The sequence below is a fragment of the Marmota flaviventris genome, chromosome 16 (genome assembly GCF_047511675.1).
Source record: "Marmota flaviventris isolate mMarFla1 chromosome 16, mMarFla1.hap1, whole genome shotgun sequence".
In the NCBI taxonomy this organism is placed as follows: Eukaryota; Metazoa; Chordata; class Mammalia; order Rodentia; family Sciuridae; genus Marmota; species Marmota flaviventris.
This window is the reverse complement of record NC_092513.1, coordinates 72,771,201-72,793,965: the sequence shown is the minus strand read 5'-3', so window position 1 is coordinate 72,793,965 and position 22,765 is coordinate 72,771,201. Positions and strand designations below refer to the sequence as shown.

General features: G+C 36.7%; 1 protein-coding gene across 3 annotated transcripts in view; it reads right to left on the bottom strand.

The window, feature by feature from the left end:
• The window catches only part of LOC114104751 (hippocampus abundant transcript-like protein 1), a 63,575-nt gene that overhangs the window by 12,851 nt on the left and 27,959 nt on the right, over positions 1–22,765 (bottom strand). For 2 of the 3 annotated variants that reach the window (XM_027950980.2, XM_071602539.1), the window contains 4 exons: positions 19,357–19,419; positions 6,643–6,770; positions 3,677–3,791; positions 422–640 (listed from right to left, as the gene is read on the bottom strand). In XM_027950980.2, the coding sequence (XP_027806781.1) occupies positions 422–640; positions 3,677–3,791; positions 6,643–6,770; positions 19,357–19,419 (525 nt within the window). Of the gene's footprint in view, positions 1–421; positions 641–3,676; positions 3,792–6,642; positions 6,771–12,279; positions 13,361–19,356; positions 19,420–22,765 lie in introns of those variants that run through there. The other variant, XM_071602540.1, reaches the window with a different exon arrangement.

The window sequence follows — 22,765 nt, the reverse complement described above, 5'->3', positions numbered from 1 at the left end:
AACATAATTAATAGCAAAATCTAGGTTCACAGCCTCTGGTCATAGTGTATGTATATTAACAATTTAGAAAATAACTATTTTAGTCAGATCAAATGCATCATCCTTTTTGAATTAAAGTGAACTCACTTCAGATGACCACCTTCACTTAATTTACTTAAAAAAAAAAAAGAATGAAAACAACTATGCAAAAAGAAACTTCTTTCATAAACTGTCATCAGAGATTAACTGGACTTTTACCTTTCTTCTCTTTTGTATGACATGCTTGGCTTAGGTACCAATTCTACATATTTTGTAATTTAAGATTTTCTATTTTTACTGGAGAAAGCAATAGATCTATCTGCTGGGATCCTCGAGGCTGCATACATATTATTTTATTTGCTTGCCGTAGACAGATATTTACAAAGTGAATATTTTAATTTACCGCAAAAGGGTCTGCTTGTTTCCAAGAAATCTGAGTTCCCCAGGAAACCGGTCTCATTTTCTCTGGCAAAGATTCTGGAACAGCCACCAAGATGAAACAGATGTCCAGAAGAGCCACCACTGTGGCCACTAGCACAACGAGGCTGTCTCCATAACTTGCAGAAAGGTATGCTCCAATGGCAGGGCTGCTGACCAGACTAGCTGCAAAAGTGGCTGAGACCTGTTGGAAAGTGCACTGTCACTTAGGGTGGCACAGATGAACACCTGTAGAGAAAACATGTTCCTATCCAGAGTCCTGCCTGCTGCAGGAGCACACCTGTGAAAAAGCACTCTCTCACCCAGGGTCCCCCAGGTACACCCCTGCACCAATCCTTTCTCCTGGCTTTAAACAAGAAAAAAGAATCTGTTGCATACAAATTTGAAGAATGAAAAAGAATTAAAGTAATTCTGTTTAATAATTTATTCACATTTATTTACTTGTGAATAAATTAGTTTGTTAACTAACTGGAGATATCCTGGAGAGCTATGGGGAGTAAAAAATATCAGAAATTAAAATTGTAAAAACTTACCCCATAAATAAAACATTCACTCTGGTCTTTAACTGGAGAATGGAGATGCATGGAGAAGGGTATAAAAATAATCCCTGTAGAGTTGATGATAAACCTACAAATTTCTCAGGGAGTGTGCCTGATTCATCTTTCAAAAACCTGGCACTATTTCACCATTTGGTGACTATTTTATTAGCACCCAGAGTGAAGAAAAACCCTGATATTCTTAGGAGAAAAAACTATAACAAAAAAAGAATGCAAAATGTGTTGAGAAGTTTTCTTTCTGATTAGAAGTGAACTGTGGATTTCATAACCCTATCAACTGTCCAATACAGACCACAGAGCCAGTCAATGGCATGTACAATCTGAAGCCACACTGAGTCTCTTCCCACTGTGCTCTTATATTCCCATACTTTAGAACGCACTGTGAACACTCAGAAGCTTATTGGGCAGACTCCAAATTATAACCAAATTGAGTAGCAAAAACATATCTGTAAGGTATTTAAACTTCTAATAGGTCTTTACAGAAATCATCACCTATGATTAGAATTATGATTCCTGGTAAGCCAATGATGTTCTTCTATCATCTTTCATCCCCCAGCTTAATTTAAAATTAAACATATCTGAAATTCTATCATAGCCAAAACACTATAGAAGCCAAAAATCAAAGCAAAGCATTTCTGGAGACAGAAAGAAAAACAAAGGGGGAAAAAAAAAAGAGGGGGTGGTGATGTTAATTCCAATTTGGGAATCAAGAATTCCTTTCTTCAGTGTTTAGTGAGTACCTACTATGTATCAGTCGAAAAAGATAACAAAGCTCCTGCTCTTTCTACTTAATTTGAGAAGATTAGGACCACCACTGTAAATTGCAGTGGCATGTGAACAATGATGAAAGCAATGCTTAAGTCTCTTCAGGTTCTGTGGGAGCACTGGGGTAGAATCCTCAGGGTTAAGGGAGCATCACTGCAGTGTCCTGAGGTGCAGAGGGAGCAAATCTATGATGTTACAAAACTAATGACCACCTTTTGCAATGTTTTGCCTTTTTTAAAATTTAAAGAATTTACTCATTAACAGGACTATTCACTGCTGTGGCATGGAAAAAAATTATCCTTTCTTGGTTTACTAGAGAAAGTTTAGTAATGAAGGTACATATACATTATATATTGTCCTTCAATGGATTTCAAAATGCTTTTTAGAATTGAACTCGCACATCCTGAAAGTAAATTGCAATAAATTCACCTATCTTTGTAAGACAGGTAGGCTGCAAGGGGCAAATGTCAAGGTAGTCACTGGTCAAGGGATAAATCCAGGGATAAATCCAGCAGTCTACTTGCTGAATCACTGGAGCTGGCTGGGATACTTCAGCAGGTCCCTGACTCAGCTAGGATGTGCACCCACTGGCTTCTCTCAGTGCCCCATGAGTAGGCACTAATCTAAACTGCCATCTTAGGTGATGGCACCTTATGATGATGAGCTAAGCTAAGAAGGTAAATCAGAGTCATTTCTGGTGACTATTTCAGAACTCACTCTCAAAAATCTTGAGAATTGCTGCTCAGCCCCATAGCTTTGTGAATAGTTTTCCTGATGAAAGCAAGGGACAGAAATCTCAGAAAATCGCAGGGAAATGAGTGTCTCTGCAGGCATCTCCTATGGTGCAGAAGAAAGCTATGTTACTGTGATGAACAAGCTCTTGGCACTCTGTACCATTCTGAGGGCCAACCCTACATGCCACCTTGAATATCCTGCATTGTTTGAGGCCACCCTGTCAGCTTTCTCCTCTGTCCTCACAACGCTCTGCAGATGCCCTTGTTTCAGGATAGGGCACGACAGACATGCATGGGAAGAATTCAAGAAGGAAGGAGAGCGAGCAGATGGCAGTTGCAGGGAGGAGGGGCTGAATGAAAGAAAAGTTTTTGAACTACTGATATCTAAAACTGACAAAGTAAAAATTGCTTTGTCTTGTGTAAGGGTGGACATTTGTCTACGTGCCCATCCCTGATTCGTGAACTTATGCACTTAGTCAACAGTGAAGGTATACTTAACTCTATTCCAGGAAGTGGGATTTAAAGAAAAGAGTAATTACCTGGGTTTCTGACATTCATTCCCCTCTAACCTATTATTCTCCACAATCCAGCCAGATCATCATTATTCTTATTATTGTTTTGAACATTTTCATTTAGAGGAATTTGGAAGAAGGGTACTATGTACACTCACATGTATGTACCAACAGGTTCAGGCATGGAAAACGGGCCCGCACATGTTCATGTGGTTCATCCACATGTGCTTATGCTCTTTTTCCCTGAACTACTTGAAAGTAATTTGCAGAGTTGTGACACTGACCCAAAATGCTTCAGCTGTCATCTTCTAATAGGTCTTTCTTCTCCTACATAACCACAATACCATTATCATGTCTGAGAATATCAGAAAGATGGTCTAATAAACCAAATTATCAAAGTCCCCTATAACTTTTGTTATTTTTCAACAACTATTTGCTGCCTGAATGAATAGTTATTTTTCTACAGCACTATAAATCAAATGAGTGCCCAAGACACTCAACCAGCTACAGAGTAACGATGGATTAACTCGCTCAGGCTCTAACACCTCTGTAATTCCACTTCTGAGTTGTATTTTAAATCTTACTTCCCAGTGAATCTCTAATAGAATGTTAAATATCACTCCAATTTAAAAAAATTAAGTCACTATCTTACCCATCCATAAGCAGTACTTCGCTCGTGCTCCTGAGTGACATCAGCTACATAGGCAAATATCACAGAGAACGTGACTGAGAAGACTCCAGACACAGAAATCATGGCAAAATACCACCTATAAAAAGATTATTTTTATTACCCAGGAGAGGCATTTATGTATAGCTTTATACCAGCCCCAAGACATCATGTAAAGATTACAAACCAAGAAGTAAATAAACATGTATAGGTAATGTATATTTAAAGGCAGAAAAATTAAGATGAGGAGGAAGACACTGTTATTGCTCAAAGGGATACATTTGGTCTAAAAAAATGAAAAAACAAGAGAAAAAAAGAATAAAGGGCCTGAGTAAAAGTTAACAGTTTTAGGTATATAGTTTCAAAGGTAGCCAACAGAATAAAAATCTTTCAAATTTTCTTACTTTAATTAAGAAAAGGACATATATGACAAATGATTTTTAAAAATCTACATAAAAGGAAAAAGCATAACAAAAATATCAATGCAATTAAGACCAAAAATGTCTATTATATGCACAGATGCAAACCTAATTAAGCTGGGTGCAGTGGCACCCACCTGCAATCCCAGTGGCTTGAGAGTCTGAGACAGGAGAATTAAGAGTTCAAAGCCAGCCTCAGCAAAAGAGAGGAGCTAAGCATCTCAGGGAGATCCTGTCTCTAAATAAAATACAATATAGGGCTGGGGAAGTGGCTCAATGGTCGAGTCCCCTGTACTCCAAAAAGCAAACAATCAAAACAAAACAAGACAAAACAAAAAAAAAATATTGCTAAAATATTAGCTAAAATATTTTTAAAATATTTGCTAAAATATTAGCAAACAGAATCTTAGAAAAAAGCAGAGTTCATTCCAGGCAACAGGAATATTTCAATATTAGGAAACAGAGTAATACAATTAATCCTATTATAACTCATAAGGAGAAAAAGCAAATAATCTCCATTCATGCTAAAAATCCATTCCATAAACTTTCATATCCAACCTTGATTTAACAAAAGAAAATCGCTGGATAAAATAGGAATGAGTAATTTTCAACACAAAAGCTAGCCTCGGATCTAAGGGTGAAACACTGCAACATTCCCCTCACACCTCTGAGGAACAGCCCACAATCATAACTTCAACCTTATTCATTATTCAGCAAAATTAACAAAATCAGGGAGCAGTATAATGATGGGGAGGAAAAAGATAAAAAATTATTTACAGATGACATTAATATATCTAGAAAGTCAAGCAATTATAAGAAAAATGCTCATTCTGGAATAAAACAGAAAGGGCAAGATTTACAGGAATAAAACTTACCAACAAATGTACAGATCTAAAGAATTTTAAGCTAGCAAAAGACAAAACAAACAAACAAACAAAACAAAAAACAAAGCCCAAACTAATTGGCAAAGCACAATATGTTCTTGGACATGAAGATTCAGTATCAGTAGTAGATTATAAAATTTTATCACTTGATAGAAAATAAAATGATTATTAGAACCCAACAAATTTACTTGTTTTTATTTCTTTGGTGCTAGAGATTGAACTCAGGGTGCTCTACCACTGAGCTACATCCTCAGCCCTTTTTTTATATTTTAACTTTTAGTCAGGATCTTGCTAAACTGCTAGGATTACAGGTGTGCATCACCACTCCTGGCCCATTTGTTACTAGAATGTAACAAATGTTGACATGAAATGTCAAAAATCAAATAAAAGTATTTTTACACAAGGCAACAAACAAACCCTATGAATCTATTAACTGTATTAAAAACCAAAACAAGTCTGAGGATGTAGCTCAGTGGTGGAGTGTTCATCCCAAAATTCTCTGATTCTCAGCACCATATCAAAATACCAACAAACAAAACACTCCACCAAAAGAAATTTTCCATGTTTAAGTGTTGTATTTCCATAGAAAGGGCATCTCAGCAGCATGAATAGTACCCAAAATACCACGCTCTGGCCTCCAGAGGATGTAGAAATTCCCACCCCTCTATGGCAAATAGAGAGAGTTTGGCTACCTGCTAGATTTATTGCACTTAAGGGGAAAAACTGAACTCAAATTTAAATTCATATTATGATTTAGAATGGTTTATCAGTCCTACCATACTACACAAAAAGATAACTCCTATCTATTATGATACAAACTATGCTCAGGTGTGCCCCAAAGCCATGAGCTGACAAAAACAGTATATTTGCAATATCCATGAGCCACAGTGGTGAGGCAAGGGGGTTGGTTGTTAGCTACTCCTGAGATGACACTCCTATAAGTGACACCATAGCAATAATATCTGCCTTTTATTTCTATTTATTTACCTAAGTAATTTATCTGAGAGTTAATTCTGTGAACCTTTTCCTTTCTCATTTATAAAATGGGCATGGATGTCCATAGCCCAAACTGGCTTTTGGCAGTACCAAAGAGAACAAATGAAAGCACAGGTACAAATGCTTTGAAATGGTTTTGAAATTACCTACAAAAGTTAAGTACAGGGGCTGGGGTTGTGGCTCAGTGGTAGAGCTCTTGCCTATAACGTGTGAGGCACTGAGTTTGATCCTCAGCACCACATATAAAAAAATAAAGGTCCACTGACAACTAAAAAAATAAAAATAAAAAGTTAACTACAGGTTGAGTATGCCTTTCAGAAATGCTTGAGACCAGATAGATTTTTTTTTCTTTTGGAATATCTACATAAATACCATGAAATATCTTGGGGGTGAGACCAAGTCTAAACAGGAAATTCATCCATGTTTCATACATACTTTATACACATAGCCTGAAGGTAATTTTATGTAATATTTTTGACATGAAACCAAGTTTGTGTACACAAACCACCAGAACAGTCGTGTCAGTGGTTGAAAATCTTTGGAGTGTGGAGCATTGAGAATTTCAAATTTTTGGATTAGGGCTGCTTAACTTCAATTATTCTCACATGACTCAAAACAGACTAGTACAATAGTGAAGAGCTGAGCCACTCACCACGGGCTGATCCTCATCAGTGGGATAGGGAAGCAGGTGAAGAACACAGTGCCAAGGAGAAAAGGCTTCCTCCCCCACACATCGGACAGAGCGCCTATGAGCGGGGCACTCAGAAAAGAGAGCAGGCCCTGGGGAAGAAACAGAAGCAAAGATTAGATTTGGGATGTGATCCCCCAATTATCTGCAATTCTTATTTTCTAGATGCAGTAGTTCCCCAAACAGAATAATTTGAAACATTAAATACAAACTAATTTTTTTTAAAATTCAAATTCACATTCTAAACATGCTATTAGAAATGGAAAAAAGGAGTTAAAAAGCTTGCTTTCTAGAAGAAATTAAAAAAAAGATGATGTGAAACATATATCCATGGTTGGGTCTTAAGATTAAAATGCACTGAGCATATGGGAAGAAGCCAGAAACTTAATACACCTTAATAAATACATAAGGCACACTGCTTCTGTGCACGGCTCAGGATTAAGAGGTGCGATGAAGATACCAAACGAACACATGCCTATACCTCAAAGGGCTTTACAGGGATAAAATATGAGTGTATATACCTTAAATATCCAAAAGAAAAGTGGATTCTTTGTCATTTAAAAGTAAAGATTCTCCCTGACTAGTGATTTCAGGAGGAAGGAACAACTCATTTTTCAGAGCTGAGGCTAAGGGAAAGTGAGTTTGAGACAAATAACATACACAGAAGCAAAGAAACTCACATCTTCCACTTGCCCATTATTTACCAGTCACTGCTAGCCACTTTTCATATCAACACTACAGATAAGGGAATGGGAGAGAGTCAGTGATGGAAAAGGGTAGAAAAATGTTGGTAATTAATGAAACAGGTGATGACACAGGCATTCATTATATTATTTCTTACTTTTACACATTTAAATTTTCATAAAATATGTTTAAAAAATTTCTCTGGCCAGGCATGGTGGCACACACCTGTAATTCCAGTGACTCAGGTGAGGCAGGAGGATCACAAGTTCAAAGCCAGCCCCAGCAAATTAGTGAGGCCCTACGCAACTTAGTGTGAACCTATCTCAAACATTTAAAAAAATCTGGGATGTGGTAGGCCTCTCACTGGGGGTATTGTACATGGACTGCCTTGAAGAGTGATTGCCCATAATACTTCTTAGCCTCAAACACATCCTGCATGCAGTTGCCAATTATGTTCCTACATAATAAGGTCCCTAAATGGCTCAGAAGCTTTCAATGTCTCTCCAATGCCTGAGGAATCCAGTCCAGGCTTCTAAGCAGAAGGTGATCTGAGCACAATCTCTCCTTCCAACCCCCTTTCCCACTGTGCTGGATTCTCAGATGCAAGGGGGCACCTGAATTTCCCTTCTCGCATTTCTGGTCATTGCAGTCCCTTGGTGTACAACCAATTTTGCTTTCATTTCTGGCCACAAAAGTCCAGAAATGTATTTCAAGACCCTCAATTTCTTGATGTTCTTCTTAATAAACTTTTTTACAATTAAAAAAATCTGGGATGTGGATTATTGGTTATGCATCACTGGGTTTAATCCCCAGTACAAAAAAACAAAACAAAACAAAACAAACAAACCCCAAACCCTTTGCATAACATATAAATAGGACTCACCAAAATCTGACCACTGACATAATATCCTATGCTTTGGCTACACACAATGTTTGTGGTTTTCTGAATGTACCATGTTCCTTTATGCCTGCTATCCTTCCCACACTTGGACCAGTAAGCTGCCAGTCATTCTTCCTGACCAGGAACAAGAAGCACCTCTTCCTCTAGCTAGTCTCTCAGCTAATGAAACAGTATTCATTACATCATGGGGATAGGGTAAAGGGAAGGGGCATAATAAACAAATCTCCCCATATAATATATTGTCACTTCAAAACTTCATTGCAATTCTACTTTTTGCCTATCTTCTCTACTGTATTAAAAACAGAGTAGTATCAGAATGAGGAGGCTCCTTTTGATCTCTGTACCTGAGGTCTATACTAGAACCCAGTTGGTGAACTGAACAGAACTTTTAAGAGTAAATCAACTCACAGAAGTTTCCAAGATCACATAGCTGGGAAGAAAAAGGAACAGATTCCAAACTCTCTTTGGCCACCAGTTAACCCCACACGAATTGTCCAGGAGAGCAGATATGAGTAAAATAAAGTAAGTAGAGGTGAGAGGAGAACTCAATGGAAAGTGCAGCTGAAGAGAAAAGCTTTTTTTGGCTCCTATGAAATGTAAACTTTACCCATGGCCCAGGAAATGAATCTTGACTCCTGAGCTACCATAGACTTCAAGGGCATTTGATGTGGTCTCCTATCAAGAGTAATAGAAGATTAAATATATTTCCTTTAAGAGCTAAAAGATGGCAGAAGAAGGGCTCAAATTTAGGACTTGTGATAATTAGCTTCATGTATTTTAGAAAACATTTTATGTTGCTTCAAAATCTCACAAGTAACAGTGAAGACCTGAGAAAATGAAAAGAAATTTAAGAGGGGAAGGCAGTAGAAAAGAATAAACACAAACACCATCAAAACAGTAACAAAAACTTCTGAAGTACAAAGAACCCAGGAAAAGTTTCTGGACAATTTTGATTTCAGATTTCACACATTGCTAACATTGGGAATTTACATTGTGTGTGTGTGTGTGTGTGTGTGTGTGTTGCGGTGCTTGAGCCCTGCACATTCTCTACCATTGAGCCATGTTCCCAGTCCCATGTATGCCATTTTTAAATAACAGATATGAGAAGGCCAAGTATTAAAATTATATTTAAAATAATGTAGTTTGATAGAAAAAAATTATTGCCTCCTAGATTATGTATTTAAATTTCATTTTAATACCTACTTTAAATATTACTGAAATCAAATCCTCAATGACAATAACAGACACTAAAGGTATCTTCTGTTTTATCAAGATGCTGTAACAATTTAATAGAACACTTGCTTCTTCGTAAAACATATTTCCTAAAAATCAGAGATTGTCTGCTGTCAGTTAATTTCTTTACTACCCAAACTGGCCTTAAATCCCATCTGGCTACATTACTAGAGCTGTAGATTGAGCAGAACATTTTGTACTTTGATGGGTAAGTACTTCATAAATATTGAAGCTGCAGAGTACAATTTGCAAGTAAGAACAAAATGCTTAAAAATTAAAACCAGACTGACATGAAAGCCCTAGTCTTCATGTGAAATATAGTCAGTTCTCATTATTCACAATGGTTATGTTTTATAAAGTCACCACAAACACTGTATTAGTGCACATGGAACTACAGCTCCCAGGGGAAACAAGGACAGTGTGTGGCCTTGATCAACCTGATAGAAACACGCACATCAAGCAGCTCAACACTTTTCCCTGCTCTGAGTGCATCTGCAAATAATCATGAAAGCACTATGAGCATTGATTTTGGGGTCAATACTTACCTATTGAGTAGGTGAATTCAAATATGGAATTTACAAATAACGAGATTAACCCAACAAGTATAGGCCCTAATTTTACAAAGCAGCAACTAAAGCTCATTAAATTAAATGAAATTACCCAAAACATTTTTAAAGTTTATAAAGAATGGCAAATACAACTCACCAAAAGCAAACATACACAAATTTTAAATTAGCAGTCATCATAGAAATTCAATAACACATTTTCTTAACATATACAACTGGGAGAATATTTGATAATATATATAGTTTGGGTCAGTAGCCTTAAAACTAAAAATAGTATTTTGTGTCCCTTAAAAAATTATAATTAACTTTATAACTAACTTTGAGAAGAATCATGGTACTTCTGAAAATTAAAGTATAAAGTCATATATTTCTGAAGATTTAAATTTTTCCATAAAAACTGTTAACACTTTTGGGTAAAACTGCAGTTTCCTTTAATAAGTCAAGAGGAACTTGCAACAAGTAAACACTGGTAACCCCTTATTATATTCATTCTTATTTTTCTTATTTTTATTGTACTGAGGACTGAACTTAGGATCTTATGAATGCTACGCAACAACTCTACCACCCAATTACATTCCCAGTCCTTATACAATAGTTTAATAACAATGATTTTTAAATCTCTTCTATTCCTTAAAACTAAATCAAAGAAAAATCTCACATCAATGGAACTGCTATTCTTTTTCATATAACTGACAAATACAGATCTTTTAGTGCAAAAACAATTTTTAAAACAGGCTCATAGGACCTGAGATTTTGCACATAGTATAGAGCTTCCTTCCCAGAGTGCCTATCAATCAGTTTAATAGGGAAAAAAAGCAAGCCACATAATGTGAAGTTAATTCAATTACATGAGGGCCAGGAAAGGAGATCTGTAAAACATGGGGAGCTATGTGCTGCAGAATCCAAGGGAAGCAATATAGGCAAGAGAGCTGGGGATTCTGAGAGATGGAGGAGGGAAGGCAAGAAAAGCAGGGAGGAGTCTCCAGGAGAAAGCAGAAAAAAATAAAAGAAAAAGGAAAGTTAAAAGGCTTTCCTGAAGCTTAGAAATAAGCCACTGCTTCAAACTTCTCATTACAAGAAAGCTTAGTAGGTCTTAAAGCAGCAATAATAACTGCCAGCACTCACACACACCACACTGATCTACACATTTCACAAGAATCCACCTCTCTGTGAGGTGGGCGCTACAGAGTTAGTAAGTAGCCTATAGGCCCAGGGCTCCCAGCTGCAGAAGTGGGATTCAGCTCATGTATCTGTGTAGCTCCACAGCTTGAGCTCTAACCTCTAGGCCCATGATTCAGACCAATTATTAAACTAATTTAATATTAAGAGTACAGTCTAATATAAAAGATCACAATATAATATATGAAGTCATCTGTCTCAACTAGGCTATTTTAATGGTTTTTAAAAAGATGACAAAAGGACAATCTTTATTTCAGTTCCAAGTATTTTTTTTTTTTTTTGGTGTGTGTGTATGTGGCACGTGCACACGTGTATAGGTGTACTTATGAAAAGCATTCTGTGCCTAGAATTAATAACTTGAAAGATGTCCTGTTTTTTTCCCTGAGATTTCTTAACATTATCAAACAATAGTTTCTGTGCAGTGTATGCTAAACTACTGTGCTAAGCACTACTTGATTTAAAATGCAGGGGACACTTCATAGCAATTCCTAGGACTACAGAAAACCATTAAATTCCCTGGAAAAGTGTCCTGGTAGAGGAACAGAAGGTCATGTGGCTATATTCTTGATAAAAATCAAATTGAACAGTGAAGTCTACAACAGAAAGAAGATATCAGTGTCAGCGAGTTATGAGGACCCCTCAGGGCGAACCCTCAAGCTGGCTCCCAGGGTCTTCCCTGGCAGCAATGTGAAACCTAAGTGTGTCAGTCAGCTTCTCACCATTGTAACCAAAAATTTGACAAGAACAACTTGAAGGAAGGTTATTTTGGCTCATGGTTTCAGAGGTTCTCAATCCATGGTTGGTCAATTCCACTGCTCTGGACTGGAAGTGAGACAGAACATCATGGCAGAACGTGGAAGCCAGGAAGTAGAGATTGAGAGCCAGAAGCCAGGTAAAGATATGTCATTCCCAAAGGCATGCCTCCAGTGACCCAGTCATACTCCACCTGCCTACAGTAATCACCCACTAATCCAAATTATACATCCATCAAATGGATTAGTCTACGGATCAGGAGGCTCTCATAATCTTCACACCCACCTGGAAGTGGATTAATCTTGCTTCTTTGATGTCTTGAATCTCTAGATGCTTTAAATTGGTTTGAGTCATTGATGAAGATATCAAATTTTGTATAAAAAATAACACCTACTAACAAAAGGGCTCTTATTAATAACCTTAAAGTTTCAGGAGGTTTTAAAGTAGACATTGGGCAACTGGACCAGCTATTTCAATGAAGAAAATAGTTACAGATAATGCTCATGTTGACCATAACTTTGGTGATGGTTAGTTTTATGCGTCAGTTTAGTGAGGCTATAGAATCCAGTTATTTAACCAAACCCCAGTCTAGGTGTTGGTTTTGACAACATCTGTAATTAGTTGGCTCTAAGGAAAAGGAATCACTCTCAGTAATGTAGGCATGCCTCATGCAAACAGGTGAAGGCTACAGCAGCAACACATGAAGCTGCCAACCTGCTAGATGCCTTACCGATTTCAGCCTTGCCAGCCCCCACAGCCAACCATTAAAGTGATTCTCATTACAATAAAATACACACACACACACACACACACACACACACACACACACTCTATTGGTTTTGTTTTTCTGGAGAACCCTGACTGATACAACTTTTCTTTGCTAGTCAGACAACAACTTCTGTCATATGTTTAAATTTCATAAAAAGGGGCTGGGGCTATAGCTCAGTGGTAGAATGTGTGAGACCTTGGGTTTGATCCCCAGCACCAAGAAAATATAAAATAAAAAAGAAAAGAAAGGAAGGGAGGAAGGAAGGAAGACTGCTTTAGTCAGGCATGGTGGAACATGCCTGAAATCCCAGCAACTTGGGAGGCTGAGGCAGGAAGATTCTAAGTTTGAGGTCAGCCTAGGTTAATCCTTGCATCAAAATTAAAAAAAAAAAAAAAAAAAAAAAGACTGGGAATGTAGCTCAGTGGTAGAATACTCCCGTGTTAAATCCCCAGTGCTACAAATCAAAACAAAACAAAGAAAAAGGTGGGCACAGTGGCACATGCCTATAATCCCAGGAGCTCCAGTGGCTGAGGGAAGAGGATTGCCAGTTCAAAGCCAGTCTTGGCAAAATCTAAGCAACTCAGTGAGACTCTGTCTCTAAATAAAATACAAAATAGGGCTGGGGACATGGCTCAGAAAATGACTGGAAAGTCTGGGAATCTGAGAAGTGGAATCAGTCTGAGAATTTTTTTTTTCTTTATAACTGTTAAGGTGAACAGGTACTAAATTAAAAATTATTAAATAATGAGGAAATACTTATAAAGTAGTGATTAAAGAACTGCACAATTTCCATTGGAAAAATAAAACATTTGAATGATACTTCACAAAAGTTAAGCGCAAAACACATGTAAAAATATACAGTTTCATTTGTAATCAGAGAAATAAAAGTAAAATTGATCGTCTAGTTGGGAATGGTGGCACATGACTGCAATTCTAGATACTCAGGAGGCCAAGGCAGAAGGATCCAAGTTCAAAGCCAGGTTGGTCAATTTAGTAAGATCCTGTCCTAGAATTAAAAAAAAAAAAAAAGGTTTGGGGATGTAACTCAGTGGTAAAGTGCTCCGGGGTTCAATTCCCAGTACTACCAAAATAGTAATAATAAAACATAATTTTCAAGCCACTAAACAGATTAAATATCTGAAAAACAACACCTTCATGAGTGTATGATGAGACAGACATTACACAACACTGGTGGGATTGTGAGATGGCACAATTGCTCTAGAAGATATGTAAGATCCTAAAAAAATATCCAACCGTAACCTTTACAACTCTAATTTTAAGAATCAACACAAGATTCAAGGTAAGATTTTTTAAAATTTTAGTATAAAATTATCTTCAATAGTTTGAAAACCATCAAGAAGGGAAATGGTAAATATATTATGGTATAATGGAATAGAATATAATCATCACAAATAACACAGGCAAGTCCTTGCTTTGTAAGGCAGTATGGGACTGTCAAATGACAGTACAAAATGATCTTGATTATTCAATGACTGATACAAATTTTTGTAAAAATACTAAAAAATTCTCTTACTTTCTTCACTAATAACTATTTCTAATGATTTACAAAAAAATAGTCAAATGTTTATTTAGTATACTAATTTATACAATTTCAAAATCATTGAGAATTAAAGAGTTTTACTTCTTTGTAAGAAAAAAATTAATAATAGAATTCTAGGAAGATGGTAGAGTAGAAAGTACATGGAATCTGTTTTCCCACCTAGCAGCAACTAACTTTGGTAGAATCTGAGTGATAATAATTACTTTAGAATTCTGCAGTATACTGCAGACTTACAATTTCCAGGAAAATATAATTAATTTCTATCAATTTCAGCTCTTGGCACTGCAGCCCTTTTTCTACCCCAGCCCCACAGCAGGAAGCTAGGCAGTGTTTCTGGAATAATTTGCATACAACGTGTGGAGGCCAGCATTCTCCCCAAAGTACTAGAGATCTGTGATCTGATCACTGACTGCTGCCTTCCATAGCAGAAATGCAGGCAAAGAGGCCTTGTTACTGCCCCTCCTACTGTGGCTAAAGTATCTTCTGGGGGACTTATAGGTCCAATGCCCTTTTTTCTCTTTCTCTTTATTTCTCTTGTTTTCTCCTTCTTGAAGGCAGATATTAAAGATTAGGATATTTGAAACTAACTGCACATACACTAGTAAGTATAAGTAACCATATATCCAGCGGAAGTCACAGACTAAGAATATACCTTAAGTCTATATCTCAGGCTGATCCCTGGCCCACAGTTTAAAAAAAAAGAAGAAAGAAAAAAGAAAAACAAAACCCTCAGCAAACCCTGGAGAATCTGATCACCAGAAGAAAACAAAACCAGAACCTGTACCTGAAAAAGATCCAATAGCAGATCCAAGGACTTTAAAGTAACTAGCTTAAAGATGCTAAAGGAACTAAAGGAAGATGTGTGTGGGGAAAGTCAATAAAATGATATAAGAAGTAAATGGAAACATCATGACAAGACAGAAAACCTAAAAAAGAAATCAAACAAAAACTCTGGAGCTGAAAGATATACTAACTAAAAAAAAAAAAAAAAAAAATATATATATATATATATATATATATATATATATATATATATATATATATATATAGTGGTAGATGGAAAGTGAGCTTTTATTTCTTTCATTTTTATGTGGTGCTGAGGATCTTACCCAGTGCCTCACACATGCTAGGCAAGTGATCTGCCACTGAGCCCCAGCCCCAGCCCCCAATAACTGAAAATTTAAAGTCACTTAAAGGATTCAAAGGCAAATTTGAGCAAGCAGAATACACAAACTTGAAAAATCAACAATGGAAATTAGCTTGAAGAACAGAAAGACGACTATAGAAAAGTGAACAGATCCTAAAGGATCCTGGGTTACCATCAAGCTGTCTAAAATATGCACAGTGGGAGTCTAAGAAGAAGAAAAAGAAAGGGGAAGTGCTAAGAGCCAAGTATATGATGCATGGCATTTTTGGTTGAAAGGTGATGCCAGCTAGCCATTGAGATGATATGATTATGTTAAGATTTGCATTCATATGGATATTGGACTCCTGCTGTTCACCTAGGCCTGCTACGGGACTCCTGGAGAGTTCCCATTGGTTGGGGAAGTACAGTAGGAGGGAGTTCCGGGGGAGGAGCTCTCTCTGGCGGTTCCGGGAGGAGACCGCGTGGGTGGATCAAAAAATCTTCCTTGGCGCGTACTGGACATTGGTGGCAGTTTCAAAAAATAAAGTTTGTTCCTGCTTGAGTGGCTCGTGATTTTGTGCCCAGCCAGACTGTGGCAGGGAAGAGAGACAATCTGAAGAAATAATGCCTGAAAACTTCAAGTCTTTTTTTATTACCTGTTTTTATTAGTACATTATAGTTACACATATTAGTGGGGTTCATTCTGCCATAATCACACATGCATGGAATATAATGGAACATTGCCCATTCAGTCCCCCCAAACTTTCAAATTTTGATGAAAGACATGAATGAAAATAAATCAATAAATTCCAAGATGAACTCAGTTTCAAAACACAGTATAACAGAATCTTGAAAGAAGCAAGAGAGAAGAAACTGAACACCAAACACATAACGAACCACTGATAACATATCAGCATACTGCTTTTCTGGGACTTGAGAGGCCAGAAAGCAGTAGACTGATACTGCCAGGCTGACCAAAAAAAAACCCAAAACAAAAACCTTCACGTGATTGTGATTCCCTTTTCATCATTTTTCCTGCATATACATATATATGTATGCTAAAATAAAACAGAACTATGTTTATGCCCTGTTTCACACATTATGTTCTTCAAACATCACATGTTCCTTATATGTTTGCATGATATCATATGTCTGTATCACAATGTATTTGTTTCATTTAATTTTAAGGCATTTTAATTGTTTCCATGTTTACTGTTACAAATAAAACTATAGTAGCCCTTTACCTAATTTTTTAAAAAATTATTTATTTATTTTATTCATTTTGGTTGTTGATGGACCTTTATTTTTTTTTTTATTTATATGTGGTGCTGAGAATTGAACCCAGTGCCTCACACATTCAAGGCAAGTGCTCTACCACTGAGCCACAACCCCCAGCCCCTACCTGAATCTTTGAGTAACTCTATTTAATTGAATAACTTTATAGAAATAAAAATTACTTTGTTAAAATAAATGAATTCTCTCTTTCTCTGCAGTGCTGGGGATCCATTCCTGGGGCCTCCTGCATGCTACAAAAGCACATTTTCATTGAGCTATATCCCCAGCTTACATGAGTATTTTCAAAGATGCATTCCAGAAAAAGCTAAACCAATTTATCCTCTTATCAGCACTGTGTGGGGGCCATCCCACCAAACACTGAATAAATTAGTTCTTGTCAATTTAAAATTTTTACCAATTTGATGTATAACAATGTTACCTAATTTAAGTTAGCTTCTTTAGTTATTTTTACACCGATGCCTTTTTTAAGCTGCCAGGCTTCTTTCCTTGCCCTTTTGGGATATTGCTCCTTTTCTTATGGCTTTACTCTGACCATACTCACATGTCAAGAAGAGTATTCCTTCTTCCATTATATACGTTACAAATAAATTTTTTCATTTGTCTTTTAATTTTGATGCTGATTGTTTCGATTTACCAAAGTTTAAAATGCCAAAATAATGGACTCATTTTTTGGGTGGGGGGTCCCAGGGACTGAACTCAGGGGCACTGAGCCACATCCCCAGTTCTATTTGTGTTTTATTTAGAGACAGGGTCTCACTGAGTTGCTTAGGGCCTTCCTTTTGCTGGGGCTGGCTTTGAACTCACAATCCTCCTGCCTCAGCCTCATAAGCCTCTGGGATTATAGATGTGTACCACCATGCCCGGCATAACAGACTCATTCTTTTCCTTTATGAATTCCTTTTCTAAAATGAAATTCTTCCTCAAACTAGTAAGAAAAATGTTCACTAATATTTCATTCTAATAGTTCGGTTTTGTTTTCGACATTATTTTTCTTTGCAACATTCAGTATTTAGTACATGAATATACAGTGTTGAGCGGGGGCTGTACCTCAGTGGTAGAGCGCTTGCCTAGCATGTGTGAAGCACTGGGTTTGATCCTCAGCAGTACATAAAAAATAAATAAACAAAATAAAGGTATTGTGTCCATCTACAACTAAAAAAATACAGTGTTAAGAGCTATTATACATACTATCTTTTAATTCTCACAAGCACCCTATTAGAAAGTACTCTTATCTTTCCCAATTCCTAAATAATCAAGCTGAGGTTTAGGGAGGTCAAATCATTCAACTAAGTCAACATAGTTAATAAGATGCAGAGAAGAGATTTTAAGCTAAGGCAATCTGAAGCCCTACACATTCCCACTGTAGTAATAAGCATATTAAGAAATCTTAATAAAGCTATGTTTTACTGTAGAAGTGTAATCTTTATGTCTTTACCCTGAAACAGTAACCAGTTATTAAAATATTTAAGACCATATTGAAATTCATCAATTCCTTATTCAAGCCCATGCATAAACTGAAATACTTTTTCCTTTTGGGGAGAGAGAGAGAGAGAATGAGAGAATATGAATCTTTTTTGTAGATGGAGACAACACAATGCCTTTATTTTTATGTGAGAATCGAACCTGGGTCCCACCTGTGCTAGGCGAGCACTCTACCACTGAGCCACAATCCCAGCCCAATACCTTTTCTTTTCTATCTTCTAGAATAATATTGTGGATGTTTCTTGGTGGAAGCATGGCATCATGCTCATCTTTATAGACTCAGTTGGTTTTATTTTGCAGAACCAGACACATAAAACACACTTTATCAGTTTCTCCACAAGACAAATATCTATAAAGCAACCTTCCTGAGAACTACTGTATTTAAGGATACACTTAACTATGTTTTATCAATTTTCTCTCGTGAATTTTAGTTTTTTTTTAATCTACCGTGCTCAAAAGCTGGTGCTCACACCATTCTTAATGATATTCTTCCTTCTCTTACTGAGTATTAAAAATTTGTTCATTCAACTTTATTTAAACTGACTGTATCCTCAAATCCTTTCCAAAAATAGGCAAAGAATAAATAATATTAATTAAAGTTGATGCTGCTCAAAGCTGGGAATCCAAATTTCTATGCCTGAATTCCACAAATTACTAGGGCACAATTTTAAGTGTGTTGTTATGCATAAAGCATAATTATAAACAGATTCACAGTATCTAAGCTGGGAAGGGCACATTAGACCTTATACCCACAGACTTTACTATCATCTTTTCTGGTACATATCACATTAAAATTGAGATAACGAATTAAGACTATTTAAATCAAGTGGTAAGACTAAATAAATATCCAACTGAATTCTGATGCTTCCTTCTGCCTCAGATTCAAAGTTTATCTGATAAAAAAAAAAGGAGGCCTGCAAAGTATTCACATTATTTTTAACAGTAAACCAATCTATGACTAATGTATTTGTGTTGATTTTAGTCTGACTTTGATAAGTCAACTAAAAATTTAAAGTCTCCAGAGCAAGTAGTAATTGCTTCCCTAAGAATCACTTAAATCTCCAAAGTTGAACTAGTTAAGAATTCATAATTTTGTTTCATTCCGAACCACACAAAAATTGTTCTTACCTTTACACCTTGAATGAGACCATTCATGAGGAATGTGTGTTGAGGAAATGTTTCATGTAGAACCTATAAAAAACAAACAAACATCAAGACATATTCAAATGTAAATTAAAAGGAAAGACTTCTGCCTCTACTAATGGCAGGCTACAGAAATAAGATGAACCCTGTAATAAAAAATTATAAAATACTACATGAAATGCAGAAAAAAAAATCTTAAAGACATAAAAAGGTAAGCCCAGCACTTAAAGTTGCTTATCACTAAACATTTGCAGCAAAAATTGAATCATTTAATGGCTTCTACCCTCAACTACCAACAACTTTAAGTAGATGCCCTCAAAGGGTTATACAAACTCAGTGACCCAGTTTCATAACACCTAGGTAGTTCAGAAAAATCACAAGCCTTAGATTTGTACAAATTACCTCCGGATGCCTAGAAAACTCAAAATCACTTCTAAAGAAGCCATGACTGAGGCTTCAAATCAATCATACATGTATTTTTTCAAACGAACAGCACTTAATCACAGGTAACCTTGTACAAAAGGAAAAAGAGTCTACAAGCAAGAAAAAAACACTAAACAAGACAAAAGGAAAAAAAAATCACACAGAAACAGATCCCTCAAAATGTTAAATTTTGGAATAACCCAATACAGACTTTAAAAATGAATATGCTTACTATGTTCTAAGATATAGAACACATGATTAAAAACTTTTTTTTGTGGACTACATTCAAACTTGAGATTCTGTCTTAGCTTCCTAAAAAGTAGGGGTTACACGCATGCACTACCATGCTCAGCTCAGCCATGGCTTTTTAGGTATATCATTCAAAGCACAATCTATGAAAGAATAAATCAATAATATAGATTTCATTAAAATTAAAAGATTTATGCTCTGTAAAAGACACTGTCAAGAGAACAAAAGCCACAGACAGAGAACATTTGCAAAAAAGAAAAAAAAAACTCATAAAGGACTATTAACTAAAATTTTATAAAGAATCATTAAGGCTCAACAATAAGAAAACTAACAATTTGATTAAAAAATGTGCCTGCCACCAAAGAATATATAAGGTGCCAAATAAGCATATGAAAAGATGCAGTATACTATGCTATCAGAAAATGCAATTAAAACCAGATACAATTTCACACCTATCAGAATGGCCCACATATATAATACTGACAACTCCAAAACTAATGAAAATGTGGGGCAACAGAAATTCTCATTCATTGCTAGTGGGAATACAAAACAGTACCAGTTTGGAAAACAGACTGATGGTTTCTTAGAAAACTAAACATACTCTTTTTGATACTGGGAATTGAACCCATGGACACTTAACCGCTGAGCCACATCCCTAGTTCTTTTTATTTTTTTTTATTTTGAGACAGAGACTTGCTAAGTTGCTGAGGCTGGCTCAGAGCTTACAATCCTCCTGCCTCAGCCTCCTGAGGGGATTGCAGGCATGCACCACCACTCCTGGCTGAACATACGCTTACCAAATGATTCGGGAGTCATGCTTCTTGGTATTTACCCAAAGAAGCTGAAAACTTACATCTACATAAAAACTTGCACAGAAATATTGAAAGTAGTCTTTAAAACTACCAGACTTGAAAGCAAACAAAATGCCCTTCAGTAGGTGAATGGATAAATAAACTGTGGTAAATACATACTGTGGCTAGAAGAAAATGAGCTATCAAGCCATGAAAAGACACATAGGAACCATAAATGCATATTCCTAAATGACAGACACTAATCTGAAAAGATTATGTACTGCATGATTCCAAATACATGACCTTTTTTGGAAAGGCAATGCTATGAAGAAAATAAAAAGACACTGGTTGCCAGGGTTTGTGAATAGGGAAGAGATGACTAGGTGGAACAGAGAATAATGGGCAGTAAAACTACTCTGTATGATACTATAGTGGTGGCTACACATCATCATGCATTTGTCAAAACCCACAGAATAAAGAACACAAAATGTGAACCCTAAAGTTCACTATGGACTTTTGGTAATAATGATGTGTCACTCTGGGTGCATCAACTATAACAAATGAACCACTGTGGTGGGGAATGATGATGGTTGGCAGAGGCTTACATGTACTGGGGCAGGAAAGATAGGAAACCTCTGTACCTTCCTCTCAATTTTCTTATGAACTTACAATTCCTCTTAAAGAAAATAATAAAGTCTTTTATTTAAAAAGAAAAGAATAAAGTCTTTTATTGGGCATGGTGGCCAACATGTAATTCCAGTGACTGGGGAGGCAAGGCTGAGGCAGGAGGATCTTGAGTTCAAAGCCAGCCTCAGCAATTTAGCAAGGCCCTAAGCAATTCAGCAAGACCCCGTCTCTAAAAAAAATATTTAAAAAAAGGCTGAGGATGTGGCTCAGTGGTAAGCATCCCTGGTATCCTCCCCACAAAAAAAAGAATAAAGTCTTAAAAAACTGAAACTAAAATCCATTCAAAAATTATTTCCAATCTTAGTATTTGAACATTATTGTTTATACTCAGGAGAAAGAAACACAAATAAAGGATATTGAGTATCTCAATGGAATATCATCAAAGTTCTCTGAAAAATCTTCCAAAAATAATATAGGTGCTGGGCGTGGTGGTGCACACCTGTAATCCCAGAGTCTCATGAGGCTGAGGCAGAAGGATCATGAGTTCAAAGCCAGCCTCAGCAAAAGTGAGGGGCTAAGCAACTTAGTGAGATCCTGTCTCTAAATAAAATAAAAAATAGGGCTAGGGATGTGGCTCAGTGCCCCTGAGTTTAATCCCCAGTACCCGCCCTCCCCCCCCCAAAAAACAACAAAACATGGGTTATAGGGATATAGACATTCTTCTTTTAAAAGAAAAAAATACTGATCAAGATAAGAACCATCCAATAAATTTGCTATGTGCATCATAAAAATACAGCAAACTAGCAAAACTAGCATATTTATATATATATAAAAAAAAAGTCTCTGATCCTGGGTATGCCAGTTATTATCCCATTACCCCTTGGTCCCACATTTCTCCCTTCCATACTCCACTGCGTTGGACCAACAACGGTAGGAAGCTGGAGACATTTCTGAGACCTCTCTTACCCAATGGCTTCCTCTTAGTCCTTGTCAGTGGGAAACAGAGCTGAGGGAAGTGCTGCTGCTGAACAGTGCATTAACTCCAGGGCTGCCCTCACCTACCAAAGGCGCAGCAGTGCTGATTCTTCCCTGCCCCCACCTCCACACTCACCCTCCAACCTCGACCTTCCCTATAACAATTCTACACGGAAATGATCTGAACATGCACCCGCTTTGTGCAAGTGCTGCAACCTAGGAAGGAGAGATAATCACTTAAGTCTAGCAAAACCACAGCCATGCACGAATGGTGTGCATTCATTGAGCTCCACATTAAACACACTAGATCCACTATGATTATCAGCACT